Source organism: Trachemys scripta, chromosome 9 (genome assembly GCF_013100865.1).
Source record: "Trachemys scripta elegans isolate TJP31775 chromosome 9, CAS_Tse_1.0, whole genome shotgun sequence".
NCBI lineage: Eukaryota > Metazoa > Chordata > Testudines > Emydidae > Trachemys > Trachemys scripta.
This window is the reverse complement of record NC_048306.1, coordinates 64671907-64699884: the sequence shown is the minus strand read 5'-3', so window position 1 is coordinate 64699884 and position 27978 is coordinate 64671907. Positions and strand designations below refer to the sequence as shown.

The following is a 27978-nucleotide window of genomic DNA, read 5'->3' as shown; positions in this document are numbered from 1 at the left end:
GTCAAAATGATCCCAGATGAATAAGCTATTCTTTCTAATTCACTATTTAGTATAGCTAAGGATCATAATACTGCTGTAAATGTGTTAGGTAAAATTTATCCTTTGTGTGACTTCATGCTTTTACCCTAAGAATAAACTTAGAACATTGTGCTAATTTGGCTTCCATTTTGAGTTACTAGTTCCCAAAATCCTCTTAGGGACTTTGTCATGCAGTCTGCTGGAACAAGAAGTTAAAAGAGCAATTCATTTCCTACTCTTCTGATTTTTTTAATTTGTTTAACTTTAGAGGACACTTTGTAATATATATTTTGCTTAATAGCTATTAAAATGACTTAAAACATTTTGAAAACTTGCAGAAAAAAGTCTGTTTAATGCAGAATACTATGTTTTTTGTTCTGATCACAAATTCAGCACCAGTGCTTGCAAAGGTTTACTAATCCCGCAAGTACTCTTACTGGTCTTTGCATTCCTTATCCAGACATGTTGTGAGATACTGGAATGTAAAATTGCATCATTCTGATTATGACCTTGATTGCCCTCACTTAATTTCTGACAAGATTATTGAGAGCAGAATTCTCTTCATCTGCTCGGGTATAAACTTTTAGCTAATAAGTTTTTAGCTCCAGCTGTTTTCAAGATACCAACTGCTAAAATTTGTATAAGAATTCAAAAGAGGGGAGAATGAAGATTTGTAATTAGAATTGTACAAACTGGAGATTGAAAGTCTCTTTAAGTCCTTAAGTCACTCTGAAAATGTTGGGGAGGTTGTCTTGTCCCTAAGCACTCACTCGTGCCTCATGAGAAAGCTTTGGATGTCATTCTGTTACCAAACTGATGTATGGGAACAGTTAACTTTATTTCCTTTTACTTTATTTTGTTGTTGTTGGGTATCTGTACAAGAACAGAATCTGTTCTGTTGCTTATTTCTCCACTTGATGTCATGAATGACAGTGTAATTGGCTTCCGTTGTCATGAGCGATGTCCTAATCAGCTACAGGAGTAGATCAGCATTGCAGAAACAGACTCTGTTTTCATGCAAATATCCCTCATAAGAATTGAGAAATTAAAACTTGAAAATGTCACACATACAGGAAAGAATTGTTTCTAAATAGAATTTTTTCATCAAGTTTTCATGAGACATTAGCAATTCTTTGAAGGTACTCTGTTCTTATAATTTTAATTAAATGCTTAGATTTTGCTTGAATAGCTTAATTCTTTCACGCTTTCAAAAATGTCCCTTCACAGATGGACCTAATTAAAAAGTTTTTGCTCTACCCAGTAGGAATCTCTACTTCATAGCTATTGCACACTGTAGAGTAAATGGCTGATCACCTCACAATCCTTAATGGAATTATCCTCACAACACCACTGTGTTTTAGGGAAATGCTATAAACCAATATTATAGATGAGGAATTGAGACACAACTCTCTGCCCAACATTACTCAAGAAGTCTGTGATAGAGACTTGAATTCAATTCTCTACTCTAAGTCTCAGGCTGGCATCCCAACCCATGGGCTGTCCTTCCCTGCACAATTTTTAGTGGCATATTTTTGATCTGACCTTGTTGTACAGACCCAACACGTACACCACTCATATACCATAAATTTTGTTAGGTAGTAATGGAGCCTGTAGTGTTAATTACTTTCACGTACCAACCTGAAAACTATCATAAAACTATTTCATGTGTTCACAAAATTAATTCTAAATGCATCTCTGCTGTACATTAATTTTGTTACATGGGTTACTTTGCAATGTTCTCTTTTTCAAAAAGAGGCTCAAATACGGTCATTTGTTTTTTCCAGTGCTCTCGCTAGAATTGTCCACTTGGTAATGTGTTTAGCTTTATAAATTAGCACATCATGTTTTTTTCCAGTCATCAGCTTTGTTCAAATACTGTTTGTTTCAATTAAGCATTTGGTAAGTGGCTTTAACAGCAGTTCTTTGTTTGAATAAGCTGTAAAGAAGCTTGTTTCATAACATATACAGCATACTCAACTGGGTTCAAATCCCATTTAAAAAAATTACACAGCATAAAGCAAGCACTTTATCATTTTGCTGGGAAGAAAAACATGTTTGCATAACTAATGAGGTTAAATTAATGTTTATATTTTCACTCCTGTAGATTTTATGTATGTATTTAAAAATGCACAAGCCTTATCACCAACCTAAAAATGTCACTAAGCATGTATGTTTTCTATTCTTTTACAAAATAAGTTTTGTAGTTGTAACAAGCGAACAGTAACTTTTTAATTGATAAAGAAATTAATTTTAGATGCTAATAAACACAGTTTTATATAACTTTGTATTTGATGCAAATTTACAAAAAATCGTTGCTACTCTTCATTTCTTTTACACGTATTCAGTTAGAAAGTTAAAACACTTATTCTGAAAGGTTAAAACAAAACTGAACAAGGAGAGAAGACTGGAAGCTGGAAAGGTGGTATTTCCAGTTTACCATGTAAAATTCATGTGTTTAATAAAGTAACTCAGAAGCCAGAAATAAACTTATATTTTGCCACCCTGAGGCAGATCTTACATGTCAATTACAAACGTTTTACTTGTTCTGTCATTTGGTAATGCCATTAAAATGAGTTTACGGACAGCACTGCTTGACACTGCATTGTTAGACGTGTCTGCAGTAACAACTCCATATGAAAATTAAGCAAAGCATTGCCACTCAGCATGACCCAGAGACATTAGTACTCCAGGTCCACAATCTCCTCTTATGCACACACACCTCCTCTCTCTTTGAGGTCCATGGGGATTGGATGCATTACAGAGATAATGAGATATGAAGATTGTAAATTGACCCCATTCCTTTAATTTTTTTCTTAATTCTGTTTCATCATTCCTAAATATTCCAACTGCTTTGCAGAATTATAGTTTGAACAGCTTTTTGTATAGCAAGTATATTTTAGTGATTAGCTAACATCTGCTTGCAGTACAGTAGTATAATGAAGCCAGTGTGTCTCATACATTAGCACTACTTGTAGGTACATCTGAGCATAAGATACAATAATATAACTTGAATCTTATTCTAATTTTAGAGCAATATACTTTGCTGCTTACTCAAATTGCAAGGAAAAGTTGAACAGTATTTTTGAGCCAGACTCTACCCAGGTACACATGATTTCAGCTGGAGTGGCAGGTGAGGATCTGTAACTTTTTGCCCTCTTTATTCTAGAGGCTTGCTAATGATTGAGAGGCTGTGATGAATGTGAAATTGTAAAAATAAGTGCCTGAATGATTCTGGATGTAGTAGCTAGATATCTGTGTAGGTGCTTCTTTCCTCTCCTCCCCCCAATGTTAAATAGGGAAGCCAGCTTGAGACCGAATGCATAAAACTTACCCTTTATGTTAATGGGTGTCTGTAACTGTGTATGCGTGAACAAGCTTCTCTAGGAAAACGGGCATGCATTTAGTAATTATTTTTGCTTAGCAAACTAGAAACAATGTTGTCTACATTACTGTAAAATTATGGAGACAAAAATGTATTCTTTCCCCCTTCCCTTGTTTTTTTTGTTACAACTTTTTTTTATATGCTACATGTTTTGGCTTCTCTGAAATATGCTGATAGGTCTTGGTAAAGTGTACCTCTGTCCCATGTTCAAATGCTAAAATATTTCAAGTTTTCTTTAGTGTTAAGTAACCTAGATTGTGGCTTGGAAGAGGGATTACAAATTAGTTTGCAGAGTACATTAATATATTGGCCTAGCACCTCTGAAACTATAGAATCAGACTTGGATAGATCCAGAATGAAATGGATCCGTCATTTAAATGTAGTCCCTAAAGTATTTCCACCAGCGCAACAGAGCTGCCACTCAATGATACTTGGTTCGTAATCTCTATTTGGGGGAGGTAAACCAGGGGTATGAAAAGTCAGGTTGGCAAAATTGTGTTAAGGAAAAACAAATATCACCTGCCAGACCATACCTGCTGCTCATGGGGGGGGGGGGGGAAATATTTTAAAAATACCTTTTATTCTATCCATATTTTAGGGCTGAACTTTGGCCGCTTAAGCATAACAGAAATGAAATTGGCTAACTCACACCAGATTATGTAATCAATATATGATACTGCTTGTCTATGTTTTGGGCTTTAAGAATAGCAAATGTGCAGTTAAATATGTAGTTAATAGACCAGTGGATCAATGTGGAAAACCCTGGAATGTCCTAAAGCAGATAATTGACTGTGGCACACAGAATTCAGTATCTAGGTGGGAGACCAAAGTGGCATTAGATCTGTGCTTATGTAATACAGTGATGGGTGCCACAGAGAAATCCAAGAGAGATAAATAGTGGTGAAGTTTAATCATTCCATGATAGAATGAGGTGCCCCCTAAGGCCAGTAGTTTGAGGTTTTTTAAAAATAGAAAAGGCATGGAACTAATGCCTTCCTGGAGGTAATAAAGTATCTCTGCATCACATGGCTGTGGGTTTTATGGGTGAGAAGGATTGAAGAGGAAGAGAGAACAAAGAAAACTTAACTTAATTACAATTCATCCCACTCAATTAACTGCTTCAGAGACCCTGCTTATGTTAAAGCTTTTTCGATTACCTGTGTTCTTTTTTTCTTCAGAATTTTAAAGAAATGTTATTTTTCTCTTGACAAGGAGCTGAAGACATGAAACTGGATTAGCAATCTTTTTTTCTTTTTAATTGAAGACCACATATATAATGTATGCAATCCTGCAAATAAATGTAGGTTCTGAATATCCCTTATCTTTGGATGGTCTTGTACTCATTGCTTCCTGATGAAAAGAACCTCTGTAAATATATACAGAAGCGATTTTCCCAATCCACATGCAGATACTGATTCTGGGTTTGTCAGTTAATTTTGTATCTGTTCATTGACTTTGTTTCCTACCCCAAAGGCTGATACTGTGATTTGCCTTCATGATTATCGGGTGCTGGATGAACATCCTTGAGCCTAAGTAGCCGTCCGCCTCTTTGTGGTTACGTTTGGAGGTGCATGTTGTACACCAGTTTAATTACTGAGAACACTTTCTCCCATTTCTGTGGCTGTCTTCTTGACATTATTGTATCAGAGTACTCATGCAGTACTGATGAGCATTAACATTTAGCTTTGCAGTTATGCACCTAAACCCCATGGTTGGTGAAACTGAATGCCCCATGCAGATTCACACTGAAGGTAGCAAATTTTCTTTCTTTCTTGAAATAGCCTAGTTCAGTATGCTCTAGAAATTCTCTAGAAGCCATGTAAAACAAAGTTCTGTGCTAAATCTGAATAATCTCTTGATTCTTAGTACATTAGGCATTAGTCTGATAACTACTATAAAGGACCATAGTTAAAATTTAATATAGCTTCTAGAAAAATGCTAACCTTGTCATTTTGTAATTCTAATAATGTCTTTGAGAAAATGCACTAAAATCAGCTATTAACAATTTTGCCTGCAAGATTTGTATTGCCATACAATGCATAGTAACTTGAAAATTAAGAATGCAGTAAATCCTAGGGACAGAATTGTAAACCTCTAAGTACTAATTTGTTAGCCTCTTGAAATTGTCTCATATTAAAAACTTATGATTTGTTTTCTTACTTAAATTATATGATAATCAGAGAAATTACTTGTTCCACCAAATAGTAAAATTGATCAACTTAGATATATATTTTTGTAGCTGTCATTGGTTTCAGTAGTAAAGTGAATTAAGCAATTTCACATACAGTAACTCCTCACTTAACGTTATGTTCCAGAAAAATGCTACTTTAAGTGAAATGATGTTAAGCAAATTCAATTTCCCCATAAGAATTAATGTAAATGGAAGGGTTAGGTTCCAAGGATTTTTTTTTTGCCAGACAAATGATATTTTTTTCATATATATATATATATATATATATATACACACATACACACACACACACAGAGGATAAGTTTTAAACAAACAATTTAATACTGTACACAGCAATGATGATTGTGAAGCTTGGTTGAGGTGGAAGTCAGAGGGTGGGCTATTTCCCAGGGAATGCCTTACTGCTAAATGATGAACTAGTACTTGTCTGAGCCCTCAAGGGTCAACACGTTGTTAATGCAGCCTCACACTCTCTATAAGGTAGCAGGAATGAAGGAGGGAGGGAGGAAGACAGCATGGCAGAGAGAGACAGAGACACCCCCCAGTGAGTGTGTGTGTGTGTGTGTGTGTATGAGAGAGAGAGAGAGAGACACGTGTTGCCCCTTTAAGTACACTGACCCTACTCTAAGTACATTGCCTTTTTAAGTAGATTAGCAAATTGAGAAAGCATCTACTGCCAGCACGCGCCCCCTGTCCCGGGCCCTGTGGTTTCCCCCCTCCCCCCCCCCCCCCCCCCCCCCCGCAGTGGAGATAAGATACAGGAGATGGGGATACAGGAGCGGAGGGAGGGGGACACCCTGACATTAGCAGCTCTTCCTCTCTTCTCCCCCCCCCCCCTTCTGCACAGCAAGCAGGAGGCTCCTGGGAGCAGCTCCAAGGCAGAGGACAGGAGCAGCACACAGCAGTGTGGGGAAGGACAGCTGAGCTGCCCAGCAATTGATAGCCTGCTGGGCGGCTGCCCCACAGGGAACTTAGGGGAGCAGGGAGCTGATAGTGTGGCTGCCTGTCCACCCTGGTTCCAAGCCCCCACCAGCTAGCTCCAATGGGCTGCTCTTTGTGCAACCAGTGGACAAAGCAGGCAAACAACTTTATAAGGGAGCATTGCGCAACTTTAAATGAGCATGTTCTCTAATTGATCAGCAACGAAACAACGTTAACCGGGACGACTTTAAGTGAGGAGTTACTGTAGTACACTTTTTCTGTTCTGGTGGTACTTTTTGGTACAAAAAGCTTCTAAAATTTAAAGACCATATGCTGCTTTTGTACCATGCAGCTTGTCTTCTGAAATGATGATGTATCCATTGATTTGTCATAGATAGTAATGATTAATAATAAAACAATGGTTTGGCATAGATACCCTCCTTTAAGGAGAATTCAAGACACTTGTCTTTTAATTTTCCTTGAATATAACCTCTAGTTGTAGCTTAAGAAAAGAACTTTATTCGTTGCTTAACAGTATACTGTGCAGTACACAATTTAAGTACCTATATCTTTTAATTATGGGACTTACGATGATTTCTGTGAAGCCCTTTGTCTGACCAGGGCCTAGAGTCTTGATTTGGCAAAGCATGTAAGCATGTGTTTATGTTCCAGTGATTTCAAATAAAGTTGTGTGCAGGTAGCTGAGGTTAGAATTTGATCCTAAAAGTTTAAACGAGTGGAAGAATTGTCCTCTGTACGTGATATTTTAGGAGCAAGAAGAAGTTAAGGTACCTTCTTCACTCTTTAAGAAAATGTTCAATGTAACTTAAGGCTTATGATTCCTAGGCCTGACTCTCCCTTTACAAGATACAAGTAACTCACTGAAATCAACAGCAGTCACTTTTATTCTGTGGCAGATAAATTGTGCTACTGGCCTCTATTAGTAATGGAAATAGTATACAAGTGGAAATTGACACATGTTTAGGCTTTCAGGAAGATCCTCCTTGTTACTGTATACAGGCTTCCAACATACAGTTCACATCACTTTCATTCCTAAAATGTTACACTTCTCTATGAACAAAGATTTTTATAACATACAACTGTACTGCATTCTTTCCAGTCCAGTGGATCATGAGGTGTTTTTTTTCATACTTAGACTGTGACCATATAGAAAACATTCCTTAATGGAAACAAAATAAGGATATTTTTGTGTCTGTAAAGATGTTTGTTTGTTCCAAAGTTAGTTCCTTCTCTGTTCCAAGGTTGTACCTAAGGATTTAGCACACCATATAAATTCTGCTCTCGGTTACACTTGTGCAACCCTGTTGATGTAACTGAGGCTAGAATCCTCCTTGGGTTTTGTCTGTCTGTCTGTCTTGCATTTTTTTATTTTAAAAATGATCCACAAGTTAGTTTTAAATGGAGTACAATTGCAAATCTTGGCACAGTTGAGGAACAGAGTCAGTAAACCTTGTTTGAGCCTGGAATGCAGGAGCAAAATGCAGTTTGTAATACATTTTTGTGTCCAATTGGATATTAATTGACTATAGTTGGGAAACATTTTGGTTTTGTGATTTAAACTAATCAGTATGGACAGAGTATTGTTGAATGAATAGCAAATAAATAAATATATTTGTGGGTCATTAACCCATTGATGTCAGTGACTTCTGGCAATACGAAGCCTGGCCCTGATGTCGAAATACATCTAACTATGTTTTCTCAGCTCGATGTGACAAGGTTAGCATTTTTTAACTGAATTTTTGTTTTTGTTTTTTTTTTAAGTATGTGATTATAGGTAAGTATTTACAAGCTGTAAATTTGAACTGCTGCAAATGGCAGAAATTTCAGTACTCAGTGCATTTTACAAAAATATTTTAATATCTGTGGCCTGTCTGATTTTTTTTTCTTTTTTTTCCTCTAAACTTTTAACCTGAAAAAGTTAGATCTCACAGTAACTAATTCACAAATCCTTCCAATGGGATTCAATTTGTACACATGTGTCTGATGAGGTCACTGCTTGTTGTTATGATACAGAAAAGCCTGTGTCTATTTTAGGCATTTACTGTACATTTCTCCCGTGAAAAGAGTGAGATCGTGTCATCTCATGCTCCCCATCCGCAGGTCACTTCCTGCAGAAATATGGACTAACTTAAACCTCGTGAGTACTGAACTGAGCGTCTCTTGCAGCCTCTAGTGTAAGAACCACACTTTGGGTTTGTAATATCTATTAAATACACAAAATAAGGGGAATGCACTTTTGTTATCTGAATTCCAATTTATGTGCACTAAGCGAAAACATTACTTCTCTTTAACTCTGGAGTAGAGTTAATTTTTTTTCAGTGCAGTTCAGGGAAAGGTAGAAAATACCTTTCACTGATAGCTGCGATTTACTTAGCCATGTTGGCTAATTAAAGGTCCCTTGTTGACTATAGCCAGGACATTCGATTTTTCAAAGTATTTCATAGCTGCATTTAAAATGCTGCAGCTGATATCCTATGTTGCCATAATGTATCAAAAACATCCTCCTCTTTTACCTCTTTCTTTTTTGGTTGGTTGGTTTGTTTTATTTTACTACTTTGGATTTTTAATCCAGCATTACATATTCACGTGCATCTGTGTCAATTGCAATTGTCTTATGAATAAAGCCAAACTTTCAAAGATGATGCAGAATAGGAATACCTGGGATCTTACCTGTTTTTAGTTCTTGGTCAATTGTTTGGCTCCAGAGATAAACTTAAATAATTGTTTCAATCTGAAATTCAGATATAATTTGCAAAAGGCACTAGGCAGCAGGCAACAAAATGTAAGAGTGTTATGTTGATCAGCACCTCTGATCTGTCCATTTAGTATTCTCTTACAAAACTCACATAAAACTAAAATATAGGATATTTTATCAAGCGACAACATTCACTTGTTGCTAACTTATGAATTACTCAGTTAAAACTTTGATACTCTAACATTTCATACTGTTTACATTTTGAGAGTAAAAGCCACATGAGAGAATGGAGGACACTAGGCCTAGGGAGCCATACACAACATGCTCACCTACTCACCTACCTTACTCTGGCACAAAGGGGGAGTTGTAACTGTCTTGTTCTTAACAGAAGCTCTGCCACAGGCTTCCTTTGTTACATAAGACAAATTATTTAGGGGTGTATTATCAAGTGTCCAATAATTTTGAATGCTTCCATTTTTGAGTGCTTTACTTGAGGCCTACAGGGTCTGATTTTTCAGAAGTACCCCCTACCCTCAGTACCTTGTGAAAATCAGGCCTCAAATTGGATACCCACAATTATTGGACACTGATTGCAAGGTTGGGCCTTTAACCTCTCTGTACCTCAATTTCCCAGCCTTTAAAATAGGAATAATGCTTCCTTACCGCACAGGGCTGTTGTAAGGCTAAGTTAATTAATTATTTGAGGTGCTCTAATACTGTGGTGAGTATAGGAAAGCCCATAAGTTAAATACGACAAAGAACATTTCACAGAACAGCTTAGAATGGGCATTCCTAGACAGGATGGGACCTAGCTATGTCTCATCTCAGCCTGCATGTATTGACAATGGACAGAGGTCAGCAGTGGATGGAGTTAAACTGCATCTTTTCCAAATGACTAACAAGGGCCATGCCTGCTTCTGTCCTAGGGGGAGGGACAGTGATTCCAGCCCCTCCTACTCAGATATTGCACCTCCATCTCCACTACCTCCTCCATATGGGTCTGGGGCCAAGAGCTTTACCTGAACCCAGTGAGATTGATCGTCTTGGTTCACTAGGACAGGAGCAGCCTTGGGGGGAGTAAATAATTATTACAAATACAATCTAGTGGTAACACAGGCATATCCTTTTTATTATAGAAGCATTTAATTAAATAGGAAAGTAAATAAATACCAGGTGCAAGTGAAATACCTTTGTCTTGCTGTCCGATTTTAAAATTTAGTGTGTAAGTGAAAGTTTATAAATCTGAGTCACTGGACCAGAATCTGCTCTCACATTAGTAGGGCCCTACCAATTTCACGACCATGAAAAACAGTCATGGATCATGAAATAAGCCCTTCCCATGAAATCTGATCTCCCTGAAATCAGCCAGGCTGGGGAGGAACAGGACTTGTCCTTCCCCTGCATGGCTGTTATGAGGGGAGATCAGACTCCCCTCCACAGGCAGCGTAGAAATGAGGGTGATACACTTCTGCGCTGCAGCAGCCCCAGAGCTGGGCTCTAGGCTGCTGCCTCCCACCCCCCCGCGGCTCTTGCTGGAGCTCGGGATGCCCGGATTTGGGGCTGTCACTCCCTGTGTTTCCTGCTATGGCTCAGGGCATCCTAGTGCTGGGGCTTCCACCTGCTACTGCCTCCATGCCCCCCCCCATCCCCATTCCCCGTGTGGCTCCTGCTGGGGCTCTGGGTGCTCAGGCTGCTTCTGCCACCTGTGGCTTCTGCTGGAGCTGGGGGTGTAGTGGCTGCGGCTCCTGCCCAGGCTCAGGACCTGGACTGGGAGCTGCCAGCCCCCCCAGACTCCTGCCTGGCTATGGGTGCCTGGGCTTGGAGCTGCTGCCCCCCCAACACCGTGGCTCCTGCTGGGGGTGTAATGACTGAGGTTCCTGCTCAGGGACCTGGGCTGGGGGCTGCCATTCTCCACGGTTCCAGCTGGGACTTGGGGCTTTCACCCTCCGCAGCTCCTGTCCGAGCTCCAGGCTTCCCTGCCCCCCACCCAACCCCTGGTGGCTCCAGATGGGGTTCAGGGTGCCTGGACTCAGGGCTGCTGCCCCCCATGGCTCCTGCCTGGGCTGCCCGAGCTTGGGGCTTCAGCTCCTGCCAGGGCTGTGGCAACCTTTTTCCAATTGTCCAGGGCCCCCTGGGCCCATACGTTAATCCACCACTGCCCTGACTGGCAGCTAGGAGCCCCTGGGTGGGGCACTCCCAGCAGCACTGGTTAGATGAGACCTACCTCCACCTTCAGGAGCCTCCTCCAGCTACAGGAAACTCTGATATGAGTATGGCAATCCTGCAACCCCCCTACAACAGCTTTGGGACACCCCTCCACGATTCCCTTTTGAATCAGGACCCCCACGATTACAACACCATGAAATTTCAGATATAAACTGAATTTTAAGACCTTGTAGCCATGAAATTGACTGACATGAACTGTGAATTTGGTAGGGCTCTACACATTCATGTAAATCTCCTATTTTTAGTGCCTATACTTCAGATTAATGGTGGTATAACTAAGAGCAGAATTTGGCCCTGTGTTTTACTGTTTAGTGTTCCTTTTAACTGAAAGTATTTTTCTGGAAAAGAGAAACCTTTTTTTCCTGAAAGTTCACATGCCCCTCGTCTTATTTCTCCATCTTAAATCAAAATCTTTGGCTTAAAAATGAATTCCTTTCAACCACGACCCATTGTGATGTTCTTGTGGAAGGATTATGATTTAAGGTAGTGAATAAGCAAATTCTGTTAGTGATAATAAATAGTGTTATAGAAATTTAAGAATATATAAAGGGATTGGTTACCCTCCACTTCTTACATTAGCATGAGGAGTAACTCTAGTGAAATGGGTAAAGTTGCACTTGTGTAAAATTGGTATAAGAGGGACATACTCTTGTAATAAGAGTTGTTTCTAAGGGGATTTTCTTTTTACAGATATTTTACACCATGCCCTTTTAGGGCCATTCTGACCCATCACTAAAGCTAACTGGGTCTAATTCTCCATTTCCTTCTATATTGTGTAGTTATTTACAGATGTGCAAACTGGGTGTAAAATACTACCATTCTGTTTTGATAACATTTTACACTTCCTGCACAGGTTTAAAGTACTGTGCATACAGCAACCCCAAGGCACTTGCGCTTGTTTAGTTAAACAGAAAATCAAATTATCCTCATAAAAGTACTCTTATGATCTACGTTTTAGGTGTATGCACTAGTAACTTTCAAAATGCAAGTTAATATGAAGATATTTAATGGGGAGGGCATTGAAGGAGTTTGTTTAAGCACATTGACTTGTAAGAGAGACATTAAATTGTGTTTATTAGTTTTCTACAACTTTGGCACAGCTCTGCAGCTATATCTTTGGAGGTATTTGAATGAACTTAGTAGCTGTTAAGAAGCATAGATAGTTAAGGTTATTTTTGTAGTGTAATTTGAGATCTCAAATTAGGATTTAATAATCTATTTTTAAAAATGTAAAAAACTCCAAAATAAATTTTTAAAACAGTTAAGATCCTTTGGCATTTCTATTTTTGAGTACTTCAGTCATTTGTGTACAAGTTTTCAGTGTAAACATAGATGGTGATTGAACAGAAGTAACTGGTATGCAAGCAGTTCTGCTTAAATATGTGTAATTGTAAATGATCTTAAACTTATCAAAGCCCTGTTTTGTGTAGCTGAGGTGTGCATCAGAAATGCACTGAACAAGATACTCTTTGACACTTTCCCGGGCCCTTGAGCCCATCTGCTTGCAGGCAGGCAGGAGACTGTATAGTGATATGCAAGTAGTGTGTGTCACTCAGGAAGCACAAAGTATCAAAATTATCTTTTGCTGCTTGGCAAATGTCCAGCTCTTGCCTTGCTCTGTTCCCTCCTGCAGACATGTCACCTGATTAATGGTGCATGTATGGTACTACAAAAGTAAATTTATCCAGAGTTGCATTTGACTCTGCTTGGTTGTGCAGGAGCAAGAGAAGCTCTTCCTTTTTTCTTTTTTCTTTTTTCTTCTTTTTTTTTTTTTAAAGTGGACAGAAAACAAAATCTTTTAGAATTAGCCCTAATGCAAACCCAAATAGTTGCTGTCTGACTAGTTAGTAGTAGATATGCAATCCATTTTTTTTTTTAAACAATTTTAACGTTTGTATGCTTGTACAAGTATTCCTGGGGCCAACCAACAATCCTTGTTTTTGAATTCTAAATAAAACATTGGACTATTAATAAACTCTCCAATTTAAGTATTTGTTATAGTTCAATATTAAAATGTCTTTAATATACAGTAATTCTGTGCCTTTTAGCTGCATCGTAGTAGACATTCAGTTTGCATGCTTTTAAACTCAGATTGTATTTCAGGTAGTAAATTAAATCTGCAGAGAATGTTTTTATACTATTTCAATTCACTTCAGTTACATTTTCAATGTGTTTTTATTAAAACGTTTCCAAATTAATTGACTAATATCAGTTTAGCTAGCTAGTCTTGCTGTTCAAAGGTGTCAAAAAGGGATGTGTATAAATAGATTGGCAGAGAAATATGTACAATTGGGAAATTTTTTTATATGGAGAACTTTTTTGCTAAGAATTGAACGTATGAAATGTCAGTGTAAAATAAAAAAGCGGGGAGGAGTTTATTGGCTCTGTGCACTTGTAAAAGTAATAAAATATCAGTAGAGGCCTACAATAGAAACATTTTTAAAAATCAGTATAGTCTGAGGTTTTTTTTTTTTTTTTTCTCATGGACTGTACCTTATTGTGTACATTTAACTTTTAACTAAGTTTGTGTTTTTCACGACATTATCAAACCTAATTTTCTTTTAAATATTTGTTTAGGTTTTACTGCAATCACAGCGACCAATCCTATTTGGCTAATAAAGACGCGATTACAGCTCGATGCAAGGTAAAGAACCCTTTTCGTACTAGGATTGCTTACCAATTTTATTGTCTAATAATTGAAATAGAAGGATGCTATAAAATTGATTCTCTCCTCTAAACTGAGAGTGGTTTTTCTAGTCAGGATTTCAGTTGGTAAGGCCACACGTTAACCTGATTCTGAGATGCACACTGTCCTTTTCCCAGTAGTTTAATTGGATGGTGGTATGATGTTGCCTGGAGGTACTACAGTATTCTAGTGGCTAACACTCTTTGACCATTTCCAAAACTAACAGTGCTTTAAACAATCTCAATCTCATTAATGAAACGTTTGCTTACTTAATTGAATCCCTGAAGCAGGTAGTTTTGTATTCTTTTTATTAATCTTCTGTATCGTGAGCTTGCTTATAAAAGGGAAAAATTGGTTTCACTGATCCAGAAGCGGTTCTATAGCAGACTGCTCAATCGAAATTGGCTGGATTCTGGTTTATATCATAAATAGATACTGTGATAAAGGATGGCTTATTTTATATTATTTAGTTAGGCTGGAAAATAACACGCATCACTTTCCTGACCCATATCCACTTAGAACATCTGGGAGAGACTTGGCTTGATCTGATATGACATTCTCTCTCCAGCCACTTTGACTTGTTTACAATCCCTCCTTTTTCTATAAACTTCACACCACTATCATGCCCTTCTTTCCATACCCTCATGCAAACACATTCAACAAACTGCTCCGCAGAGTAGCAAAGAACACCAAATATAGTTGGTTTTCACTTGTAGCACAGGAGAGTAAGGAGAGCATAGAAATGAATGAATCATTCATCCTTTTCTTTCTGATATAGTTTACTGGTAAAGCACCTAAAATACTTAGGAAACCTAATAAATGGACTTAGACTCCTAAGGGACATAGGCACTCTGCTTCCTTCCCCTGGCCTGAAGAAGAGCTCTTTGTGGCTCGAAAGCTTGTTCCTTCCACCAACAGAAATTGGTCCAATAAAAAATATTACCTCACCTACTTTGTCTCTCTCCTAGGCACTTACAAACATTTTACCCAGTATCTTTATCTTTCTTTGAATTGGAAATGTAAGAAACATTAATGTTATCACTCTTTGCGAGAAGGATCAGTGCAGTAACAAAGTACAAGACCTAGAGTAAATATCAGCACAAGTCCACGAAGTCGCCTGCAGCAGCCAACTTCAAATAAAAGCAAAATCTGTAAGATCAAATCAACTTTGGTCCTCTGTTTCTATAGAAGTCTCTTCACATTAAAATTGTAGAATAGTTGGATTATGGTGGATGGTGCTTTGGGTAGATGTATTTTAATCCCCTTTACCTCTTGTGGCTGAGGTTCCAAATTTGTCTACTCTCATATTTGAAAACTTGTTTAGTGCCTTTATTCTAGTATCAATGTGGCATTTTAGTCCCAAACCTATCACTAAAATGCCAAGTGAATTGCTTGGTTTTGCTCAGATGTACAATGTATAGGACATTGGTGTACCTGTATGAGACTCTTGTGTTTACATGGGGAAAGGGATGCTAAAAGGGGTGCAACTTAAATGTGACTTATTCTTTGACAGTCACAGTATTTAAGCAGGTGCCTTAATGTTTTGTCCTTCCCCTTACATTTCCAATCATTACAATCCAGTGATTATTTCAGGCAGAGAATACAACCCTTCAAATCAGTGGCTGCTATGATGGGCCTGATGATGCTTCCACTGAAGTCAATGATAAAACTCCCATTGATTTCAGTCGGAGCAAGAGTTGACTCAGTGTTTGCGGTGCACAAAAGGAAATTGTTCTGGTCTTCCAAGGTGATATTGCAGAGTAGATACATAGAGTAAAATACGCTATCCACATTTATGCACTTGTGCATCTTGCACATTGAAAGGACAATTTCTTCTTCAAGTATTTGTCTGTGTGGATCTCCACTTCAGGTGCGTATGTACATCATGCATGTGGGATCAGAATCTTTAAATGACAGTGTCCCTTGGGACCATGTCTGTACCATTCATGTCCTTATCTCCGTCCTCCCTCCATCCCTATCCAACGGTATAAAAGCAGAGCAGACACAACCATCCCCTAGTTTCACTTATTGTCTGTGGCAGCAGGGTGGAATCAGCGGTGTCCACCACCTCACTATAGCATTTCCCTAGCTTAGCTCAGCCAGGGTTCGATTCCCTACTGTATATTCTCTCCCTTTTTGTTTCTATTTACTCAAAAACCCACCCCCAAACCCTTTTACAACTTTGACTTGGCACACTGTGCCACTGCCACACAGGTGCAAAACCATTGGGCTGTAAGTTCTCCCCTCATTTCCCTGCTCCCTGCAGTTTGAAGACAGTTCATCCCCTTCAGCCAGTGATATACATTTTAAACCACTGGCTTCCTCACAATGGCCTAATCAGCCATGTATACCACATTCGCCGTATTGGGCATACTGAGGCCTGCTGTCCAGAACTTCCAGTACTAGATATCTCTCTTGCTCATCATGCAAATGCAGATATTCTCATTCTCCTTCCACATCAACTTTAAAGACCTTCTGTAGAACTGGAAAGACAAAGCACAAGAGGAAGAGACAGCTCTGGATCAATAGCATACATCTTCTCCCAGAGACCCCCTCATCGTTGCCTCCTGAGGAGGCGCTCTCATTAGCCCCGGTGATGACTTTCAAATCTTTCAGGAAATGCTCTTGTATAGCTGAAATTCAGGCACCAGTAATCGAAGAAAAGGCCCATAAGCTGCTCGATGTCTTGTACTCCACTTGTCCAAGCGGGTTAGCACTGTCCGTAAACGAGGGCACCCTAGAATCAATTAAAAGTCTGTAGTAGAACCCTGTTACCCTTGCCCATATAGCAAAGAGAATGGAGAAAATATATGTTTCCCGAAAGGAGTTTCAAATAATTCTGTACTCTTTTGGTACAAGAGACAGCTAGCAGCTAGATCCTGTCAGAGCAATTCACAAGGGTAAAGATCCCCAAAAGATCAGTTTCTTTGGTAGGAAAGCCTATTCTTTTGCCTCTGTTCAATAACTGTATAACAAATTACCCAGAGTTATCCCTGAAGTAGGAATCCTGAGGTGGGACAAGGTATCTCCCTTTCTCAACAAACTCCTTCAAGGGAGAGTTAAAATCCATAATCAGAGGGACAACTAGTAGTGAAAACTGCTCTTCAGGCAGTCAGATGCTTCAGATGGGATACTGCAGCTTGGTCCATGGCCTCTGCAATAACAATGTGAAGGGTGTCGTGGCTGCAAGCCTCAGGTATTCCAAGGAAGGTACAGAATATGATTGAGAATTTCCCTTTGCTTTGTTCAGCACTTTGACTGAACACACATTGCATTCACTAAAAGCTTCCAGGGCTGTGTTAACATCAATGGGGATCTATACCTCAGCCTCAGACCACCTAGCTACACCCAGCAGTGACCTATGGATTACCCTCCGAGATTCTCCTGTAGGAAACCACCACCTTCTACAGGTGCCAGCCCTTCTGCACAGTCATCTAGGCAGCAGATTAGATAAAGGTTCAGAGTCACAACCAAACCAGACTGAGCTGTCCCTGAAACTGTCTTTGGATGTTCTGTTCTCTCTTTTATCTGGACATCACCAGGGCCCTATTACATTATCTGGATAAAATGAGAACTTTTAAAGTATCTCTGCGCTGCAACTGGGAATGTGCCTCCCCGCGTGAGTAGACAGACTTACACTAGTTTCGCTTGATCCTGCACTGAATAGTCTCTATGGTGACGGAGAGCTGGGTTAGGGCTGGCAACTTTCTAATCGCAGAAAACTGAACACCCTTGCCCCGCCCCTTCCCCAAGGCCCCACCCTGCTCACTCCATCCCCCCTCACTCACTCATTTTCACCAGGCTAGGACAGGGAATTGGGGTGTGTTGTGGGGGGGGGGAGCTGGGGATGAGGGGCTTGGGGTGCAGGAGGGGGCTCTGGGCTGGAAAGTGGGGCCACGGGGTTCGGAAGGTGGGAGGGAGCTCCAGGATGGTGCAGGGGTTTGAGGAGTGGAAGGGGGCATGGGCTCTGGGCTGAGGGTGCAGGTTCCAGGGTGGGGCCAGGGATGAGGGATTTGGGTTGCAGGAGGGGTTCTAGGCTTGGGCCGAGGTGTGTCCAAGCTGGGATGGCTAGACCAAGCTGCCACCCATGCTGCAATGTCCACACTGATATTTTTAGTCTGTCTGCCCAGGCTGGGATGCTGGCTCCTTGCTTTAGTGTAGCTGTACACTTAGACAATGTCCTCACCTCTTTATGACATTAAGCCAGGTAGTTCAAAGACAAGCCTATCTAAATGGATTACACCGTGTATTTCTGTCTGACACCAAATGGCAGGAGGACATCAAGACTAACATCAAGACTCACTCCACTAAAGCCCAGGCTGCAGCCTCTATATGTTTCAGAAATATCCCTGCATCTGAAACATGCAAAGCAGCCACCTGGAGTAATCCTCTTGTTTTTATTAAACATCATTGACCTGGCCTCCAGATCAGAAGCAAAATTTGGGTCATCAGTTTTACATTAAGTCTTTAGCTAGTGGCAGTTAAATTCAACCTTGCATGTGGGCCCTGCTTGCTAGCCTCCTGAAGTGGGGATCCACACAGACAAAACCTCTGGAAGAATCACAGTTACTGTAAGATAAGGAACTGTTCTATATAGGCCAGAGTTCATATGCCTTAATTCAGAAAGGCGTCGGGACAACATAAAACAAAATATAGTCCCAAATGTCTCTAGCAGTAGTTAAAAGGCAATGTCCTGCATTATTTTGTATAATTTACTCAATCCTACAAGAGACCTCTGGTGGCAGAATCTATTTAAGTGATGCAGGTAGCCAGTGAATTGTGGATTCATACTCATTCTGTATAACTCCATATTAAGTGTGAAACATAGCAAGTGGGAACAAGTTTATTAAATTCATTATTAACTGATCCATGTGGTATATACACATGCACACTGTTTTATTTTCTAATATAAATGATCAGCTGAACTTACATTTGCAAGTTGGGGATGTTGAGGACTAAAACTTTTTTGTCCTACAAGTACAAAATCTGCTCGACCCAATGTGCACAATTATTTGACCTCAGTTGTGGCTTAGTGGGATCAGTTTATATAATGAACTACTGTTTAGTGGTTTGTTTGCTCCCTTTGAACATTAAGCTATTGTCCTGTAATAAGTAACATACTGTAGGTAACTGGGGTTTTCAGTTCCTTAGTCTTAACTTTCTAATGGTCACGCATTTATATATCTTGATTGTCTCTGGTTTAGGCTGATTTTCGAACCTTGAAGGTGAGGAGGGCTGGAGACTTGTCTGAGACTCCACAATCATTTGTGTTCAGTACATCCTTTGGCCCTGATTCAGCAGAGTACTTAAGCATGTGTAATACTGAAGTCAATGAAACAATTTGTGTTCTGAAATTGTGCATGTTCTTAAAACACTTTTGAATTGGAACATCTTTGCATTGATTTGCCAGCTATTTCCAAAGGACTCGTGTTTATAGCAAAACATTGTGTAATTAATCATTTAAAATGATTATTGTGAACCAGTTCAATGTTCCTTCTCTTTCAGGAATCGTGGAGAAAAGCGAATGAGTGCGTTCGAATGTGTCCGAAAAGTCTATCATTCAGATGGAATTAAAGGCTTTTACAGAGGAATGTCGGCCTCCTACGCAGGCATATCTGAAACTGTTATTCATTTTGTTATTTACGAGAGTATTAAGCGAAAACTACTGGAATTTAAGACTGCTTCTAGCATGGACAGTGAGGATGAATCTGTAAAAGAAGCTTCAGACTTTGTTGGAATGATGATGGCTGCTGCCACTTCCAAAACCTGTGCCACATCTATAGCATATCCACATGGTAAGGGCAAGCGTGTTCCTTAAGAGCCTGAGCCAAAGCCCAAAGAAGTCAGCAGGAGCCTTTTGATTGATTTCTATCATTCTCTGGATCAGGTCCCAGTAAAGGAATACTTTGTTTTAGCTACACTTCTGTCTATTGTTCGATTTAGAAAATTGGCATGGCCAATTTCTGATTCAGCAAGTCAACCAGAGGCTACAGTATTTCTAAACAGATATTTAGTCTGACCCCTTTGAGCAATAACATTAATGTATACCAGGGAACTGCTGTAATCCAGTCCATTCAGGTTCAGGGACATATGGCTTCATTTGGACCCCTATATTATGCTCATTATTTGTGTAAGTTTCAAGTAAGTAACCACCCGAGCTCTTGCTTTTCCTTTTTAATGTTTAGGGAGATATGTCAGCAAGATCTCCTCCAATCTTTCACAGTGCTGTTCTTTTGCTCAGTTTTCCCCAGTAATGCTGCTTACTATGTCTCAGTCTAGCAAAGTACTTAAGAATATGCTTAATTTTAAGGTGAAACAAGTGTGATTACTCACATGCTTAAGTGGTTTGTTGGACCTGGGCCACTCAAAGCACCATCACTTCACCTCATTAACTGGGCATCTGGAAATAGCTAAACTTTTAGGTTATTTTGCTCTTGTAAGGACATGGCTTGTCTTTTTTCTTCCAGATTCCCAGCCCCAGTAATTGCCATGTTGGCTTTTTTACCGACTATCTAAAGAGTGTTCGATGTTGAGGGTTTTATGCTTGTTTAGTCTGTCGGCTAAATTGATTAATTTGTTTTCATTACATTTTTTGCAATGTGATGACCAAAATAACCAAGTGTTACTTTCTTTACACAGAGGTGGTACGAACAAGACTACGTGAAGAGGGAACAAAATACAGAGCTTTCTTCCAGACACTATCTTTGCTTGTGCGAGAAGAAGGGTATGGATCCCTCTACCGTGGTCTAACTACACATCTGGTCAGACAGATTCCAAACACAGCTATAATGATGTCAACCTATGAAGTGGTAGTCTACTTACTGAATGGATAGCAAAGTTACAAGGCTATCTCTAGGAAGATGGAAGACCAAAAGATTGCAGTGGACCACCAAATATCAATGCTAACGTGGTGGGCAGAAGAAAATTATCTATCAGGAACAGGCAGCTATGGACGAAATAGAAGATTGATTATAGGCAACCATGAGCAATTTGCTGCCTTATTGTATGATTCTTTTGTGACCATGTGACAAAGGAGCTGCCCCCAGGGGAATGCCTTTAAACACATCTTACTTCAAAATTGCTATTTTCTCTCCAGGTGTTAATTTACATGATGCAAAACCATGAGCTTCAGTGATTTAGAAGGAGGGGGTTATATATTGTATTCTATTGCAAGGGATAGCCTTGTTCCGCTCATAATGTTTGGTCTTCAATACATTTTGTTTCAATGTACAATATCCTATTAGGGTGAGGACGATGAAAGCATAGATTCATAACTTTGTATGTCTGAAACTTCTATTCAACTCCATCTGAAGTCTCAAATGATGAGACCGAGGTAGTAGTTGCAGCATGCAACTCCCGTGTTACTATCTCAAGGAATGTGGCACAGGGACCTAAAATAGAATGTACTTCAATCTCACCTTTTGTAGCGACAGAACAGTTCAAAGTTGTGTGAGAAGCTCTCATTGGTTAACTCTGCAGGATACCGGTCTCTTAGCAGGACTGGAAATCCAAGCATGCCAATACTGAGTCCTCTTGCTTTCATTATCATAGATCTCTGCTCCCTTTTTAGAATCTAAGGAAGACCATAAGATGTACTGTTACAACAGATCATGGAGTCTCCTCACCTGATCTGTAATGTGACCCACACTACTAACACTGGAATTGCAGAACAGTCTTTAAGGAGTCTTAATGAAGTGTTAAATTCTAACAAGTGAACCTGCTTTACATGATGCAGGATATATAATGTTCAATCAAACACAGCTTTATGCAAGCTAGTGACTAGAGTACCAAGACTTCTCCTGGATTAAAGGAGGAGGGCACATACTTCACCATGTGTAAAGCTATAGGAAAGCACATAGATAAATTCCTGTGTAGTAACAAGTTGGGAGTTGCTGTAGATCATTTTCAGTGAAACCCCAGCCACTTGCAGAGTGATGGAGAAGATGGTAATTGAGAATATTTTGTTTAAACATTCCCCTTAAAAGTTGCTTATCCCTTGTTTTTCAACCTAAAGCTGGGTGCAAAACTGCAGATAACCGTACAACTCTGTCCTTTCAGTTATCTGAATATTCAGGCATTGGTTTTAATTGATATTTTGTAATACTAGTAACAGAATAATGCATTATGTTTGACAGCATATCTTAGCTAGTTCGGTTACTTGTTCTGCCATAACTTACCAAGTTTTCCAGATCCAGAGTATGAGAAATAAGTTTCAAACTCACACGTAGACCTTGAATACTACCAGGATTAAATCTGCTGCCCTTCGGAGGAGATGTTCACAGTGATTTTTGCGGCAGTAGCTTTCTATCTATAAATGCCACTACACTGGTATAACAAAGCAGTGCAATTAACTCCTCTGGTGTGGTACTTCAGTAAACATTAAACTGTGTGTTTGTGTGCAATGGCTTTATCTTACAAATGACTCCTTATGCACTTTGTGGCCTTTTTTGGCTTGTGATTTTTCTCCCGTTTAAGATTTTCGATATTGGTCATGTGCAGTTAGAAACAGTGTTCAGTGCACACAGATTCTTTTGAAGCTAAGTGTATGGTTTGATTTCCAAACACCTGTGCAGAAAAAGACATTGTTTGCAGTAGATCGCTAGGATCGATGTTCAGATTTTTTTGGAGACTTTTATACATAAAAGTTTGATGCATACTGAACAACCAGTTTGTCTTGTTTTATTTTCCTTTGAGCATTGTAGTGTCCATCATACTACGGCAGAAATCTTTTAATATAGACTTGCAAGCCTTGGTGTTAGTAATACTCCATAATAACTGCCTCTCCTTTTAAGGGCCACCGTAGAGCACAAAGCACCACTGCTATGCCCATTCAGTAGGGGCTTGGCTGCATTGATGTGCTTTCCGTAGAAACTGAGTATTCTTACCTGTTTTTTAATACTAGAAGTATTCTCAGTATAGCCTGTGTTGCGCACATTTAGACTAACCTTGGCAATCTTTGTATTCTTATTAGTACAAGGAGATTATTTTAAAAAAAACCTCAGTTCAGAGGTTTTCCCAGTGACCTCGCTGGGAAATCTGCTAATGCTGTATTACTCACAACTAGCCTTCCTGCTTCAAAACATTAGTGGCCAGACTTCTCAGATCTTGCTGCTGGCACCAGCATTTAACTAACAGCAAAAGTTTAAGCGCAGTAATGTGAAAGCCAAAAGTGGTTATAAAGTAAAAGTTATGTTACAATAGCTAATTATGGGGAATGAGTTACATTGAAAACATATTTCTCTTCAGGAGATATCCAGGCAATTCAGCTATCGCTGAATTTTAGATTTAGGAAGCACACAGGCCCAAATTCATCCCTGGAGTTAATGGATATAATTCCCAGTTTCGATGGGAATTGTACCTGCGTATTCCTCACTTTGGCTCACTAGATCCGGTCTGCTTTCAGTGCACATGCATCACTTCCGTTACCCTATGAGGTTGTGCGTGCATGCCTCTCAGGGAGAAGCACTGAATCTTGCTTCCAAAGGCGAGATATCTCAGTAGAAAGTTCTGTCTTTTATGCTTTACTCTCCTTGTCATCGGCTGAAGAGAGACAATCAACCTCTTGTTCCAATTCTTCATGGAGTTTTAATCCTTCAAAGACAAAACCTTTTAAATTTCTTCAGGGGTGAACTTTTTCTGTAACAAAGAAACAGTTAAACCAAATTGTGTGTTTTGTTTGTTTATAAAGCTACCACAGTATACAAAGATACCTCTGAATTATTTCCCAAAGATATTGAAATTCTTTACATAGTTTTCTTGGTATCTATTTTGAAAGCATACAGAGGCAAACAGAAGATGCATCATTCAATAATACCATTTATTACAAAGTTGAAAGAGGAGTGTACTTTGATGTTTTGGGTCATCATCTCTTACTTGATTCTTTTAATGTAGTTTACATTAAGTTATACCACCATGATTTCTATCTAACAGAGTTTAAATCTAAGTTTTATGGAAAGGATAACATTTGAGAATGACTTTACATATCCATCTAATTTATATATAAACCAACATCTTATTTAAATATGATATATTTTATTTGACTTTACTCAACAGCTGGTTAGAAGTCAAGGAACGTTGTATAATACCGCAGATGTCCACTTTAGCCAGAAGGTGGCACTATAGTGTGATATGCTCACAGCAGAAGTGGATCCATGTTCCACTTAAACTTGTATCTGGTCTTAAACAATTCTCAGTCTTTCTACAGTATACTATATAACAAGAATATAAAATAATGGCTTATCACTGTACGTTTTTGTGGCTGGAACTTGGAAAGCCATGACAGAAAGTCTTCAATGGATAGGTCTGTATTTTATATCCCTCTCCATCAATATCCTGGATTTAGAAATCCTAATGTGCAATGTGAAATGTTACAAAGCAAGGTGAGTTTTGGTGTACCAACTGGAAAGTTCTTCCTAACCTTAAACTGACTGCAAGATCTGTTGTTTATTTTTCCCTAATCTTTGATTTGTTAGCATACATTGTTCTTTGTAGGATCACACTAGTGATTTATGATGGGTTTTTATTTTTCTTTATAACGAATGACTGAAACATCAGCCTATCCATAGGTCTCTTGACATTGTACCTATATAGTTCTCCAATTACATGAGACACTCCACATATTTACTCTTTATTCAAAGACATTCAAGAATGACAGTTTGTGCTTTATTGCTATTTTTATTTTTGCCTCCTGATAGTCACATTTGAAACATTCCTTAGATTGTAGCATTTAAAAAAAATTACTTGCAGAGAATTCAGATTGGAGACACTTTAAAAAATATTGCTTCCTAAGTGTTTTTTATTCTAGAAAAAAGCAAAATACTGAAGTGTGCTAGTAAAATTTCCATTTTTTGTAATACAGTTCTCACTCTGTAAAAACTGAAGTCATGTTTTCAATTGCTCTCTTTAAGAGAGTCTGCAAACCCTGCATATGTGAACATAATTATGCCGTAGGAGTTGTAGCTAAACACTCACAAATGACCATCTGAGAATCTTTTAACGTTCATGTGAGGTTTGCTATTATTCTTGCATACATGTAGTTGGCTGTAAACTATGTGCGTTTACTCTGTATTTATATTATATGGCTAACTTTTTTTGTTTGGACTATTTTAAACTTAAAAAATAAAATGATGTGCTTATATTCAAAGATGGCTGTCTGTGGTGTTGGACAAAGATTTAAAAAAAATAAATAAATAAAATCTGAGACTTGATACCTACCTGAAGAACTCAGGTTAAAAATAAGAGACTAGCTGGGAAATCCCCATGAATCGTTTCATCGTGTGTCAGTATTAGGGTTACCATACGTCCGGATTTTCCCGGACATGTCCGGCTTTTGGGGGCTCAAATCCCTGTCCGGGGGGAAATCCCCAAAAGCCGGGCATGTCCGGGAAAATCGGGAGGGCTCTTTGGCCGGGGCCGGGGGCATGGTGCCGAGCCCGGCCGGGCGCGTGGTGCCGGGCCGGGGTCGCAGTGCCGGTCCGGGGTGGGCGCGGGGCCGGGTAGGGAGCCGGGGGCGCGGCCGGGAGCCAGTCCGGGGCCGCGAGCCGGGGGGGGCCGGGGGCTCCGCTGGGCCGCGGGGCTGGGAGCCGGGGGGGTCTGTGGGGCTGGGAGCCGGGGGGTCCGCGGGGCCGCCGGGGGCCGGCAGTGCTGGGCGGGCCGGGGGTGGTGGGCCGGGGCCGGCACCCCAGGGCCCGAGCCGACCCAGGCTGGAGCCGCGAGGGGGCCAGCCTGGGCCGCGCCTCCTCCCCCCACACCGCCCCTTGCCTGCTACAGGCTTCCCGCGACTCAAATGTTCGCGGGAAGCAGGGGAGGGGGCGGAGTTGGGGCGTGGGCGGGGCTGGGGGCGGGGGCGGGGCCCCCGGGGGTGTCCTCCATTTGGAGGCACAAAATATGGTAACCCTAGTCAGTATAAATATAGTTGAAAGCTACAATGCATTTAAATTGTGATCTCTCTGAAAATGTCTTGGTTCTGCCTAGTTACTGCTAAGTGGAGCTTTTGGATGAGATTTAGATAAGACCCGAGCTCTTGTCTAATCTACATGGACATTAAAGTTCTTTATAGCACTTTTTGAAGAGCAATCATTTGACCTGGAATCCTTGGTCAACATTTCCTCATCCTCCACTGTTTTGCAGCATGCTGGCTGTCCATTTAGACAGTTTTCCATACCACACATGGCTGCAATTCCCTGGTGCAATGTGTGCCATCTATAGTATATAAAACTATCTGAGATCCTAAAAGATAATATGTACTATAAGAGAGTGCTCTAGCAATATAAGCTGTTATCATTTATCTAGTGGATAGCTTATGCACAGCAATGCTACAATACAGCCATCTACAATTCTATAACATAGAACATTACAAAAGCTTAGAACTAATAGAAATGTAAAGGCCATAATTTACTTGGTACATAAAATATTTTCTATCTGAGTCTGTAACTTGACTCCTGCAGCAAGTGTGTAGTTACAAAACCTGATGGTGCAAATCTCTCTTGCTTAGTCCATCACATTAACCCAGCACAACATATTTAGTGCCAGGTTGTGTCCAGATGCTTCCTAGCTTTATGGGATAGGAAGGGTCACCCATTATGAAACACGGTAACTGCTCCCTACACATGACCCTTGGAGTGCAAGACAGCCCAAAAGAGGCAAAGAAGATTGTGTGGGTTTGGCTCTTTACCCCTATGCTCCAGCCAACTCTGTCAGAGACTATGTTGTATTCCCTGAAGAGTTGTAGAAGTGAGTGTACTTCCTCTTCAGAGTTCATTCTGGGGCTTTTCACCACTGCCAATGTGGAGTGATACTTAATTGGCTTGACTGAGCCTTTTAACACCCCCCTACCCCATGTATACCAAAAACTTGTAATAAGGCTGACAGCACATTTAAAATAAACTGTGTTTGATGGTATATTAGTGTTTATTGGTAACAGGGCTCTATACTGCCCTCTGCTACGCTGTTCAGAAGAGGGTGGGATTTAATGGAAATGAGTGACAACATGCAGAAGGGAAGGGGAAGCAGGGGCTTTTGTGGCATGATCTGCTTTCCCCAACCTCTCATTTCTGGGAAGATCCCTCCACAGGTATACATCTTTGGCTCAAGGCTTCATCCCTTTCCCTGCAGCAAATGATGCAATTCAAATACTGGAGTGGGAGGAAGGATTGTTGAAGAGGGAATGGTGGAACAAAGTAGTTATCGGAAGTGCCCCAAAGTTGATCACCCCTGTATGTAGCCCATCTGTAGTACCATATGTAACTATGCCAAAGCCTATGCTCAGGGAGGCTAGGTACAAATACATGAAGTGCTCTATAGATTTCAAGTAAATGAAAGGAATGGGCTCCAAAGTGTTCTGCATCTGGCCAAAATACCAACCAGCTTATCCAAATTCTCTCAAAGAGCTAATACATCCCATTGTGTTAGGAAGCTCCTAAGTCCCATCCGCAAATGTGACTCGGGTGCTTAGGAATGACAATTGCACTGAAAGGCCCTGGGCGTGGTGGCTGTTCAGGCACTGGTCAAATCATTCCTGTTCATCTCTTTGAGTTTGCCTTGAAGACTTGCATTTCATTTTGGATGCTTCCTTCTTGCCCTCTGTTAGGAACTGCCAGATCTCTGCACAATCCAAGTGCTTTTTTTATGCCCTGATCTTTCCTGGAGTGGTCACACAAAGCATTAGCCCCAGTACATCTTCATGGCAGGAGAGCAGCAGAATAGTGACTGCACAAGTGCGGATTAGGCTTTATTAAAAGGTTGCTAAATGGACTGAATTAGTGTTAATGCCAGTAGGTAACTCTGCAAGGAAATCTCAGTCAAGAGCTGCCTGGACTAGAAGTCCGATCTACTAGTGT

General features: G+C 40.1%; 1 protein-coding gene across 2 annotated transcripts in view; it reads left to right on the top strand.

Moving 5' to 3' along the window:
• SLC25A36 (solute carrier family 25 member 36) overlaps nucleotides 1-25283 on the top strand; it is a 62186-nt gene extending 36903 nt beyond the window's left edge. For both annotated transcript variants that reach the window (XM_034780819.1, XM_034780820.1), the window contains exons 4-7: nucleotides 3048-3148; nucleotides 14032-14098; nucleotides 19646-19935; nucleotides 20780-25283. In XM_034780819.1, the coding sequence (XP_034636710.1) occupies nucleotides 3048-3148; nucleotides 14032-14098; nucleotides 19646-19935; nucleotides 20780-20973 (652 nt within the window). In that variant the 3' untranslated portion in view covers nucleotides 20974-25283. The remainder of the gene's footprint in view (nucleotides 1-3047; nucleotides 3149-14031; nucleotides 14099-19645; nucleotides 19936-20779) is intronic.
• Nucleotides 25284-27978: the final 2695 nt, after the last annotated feature.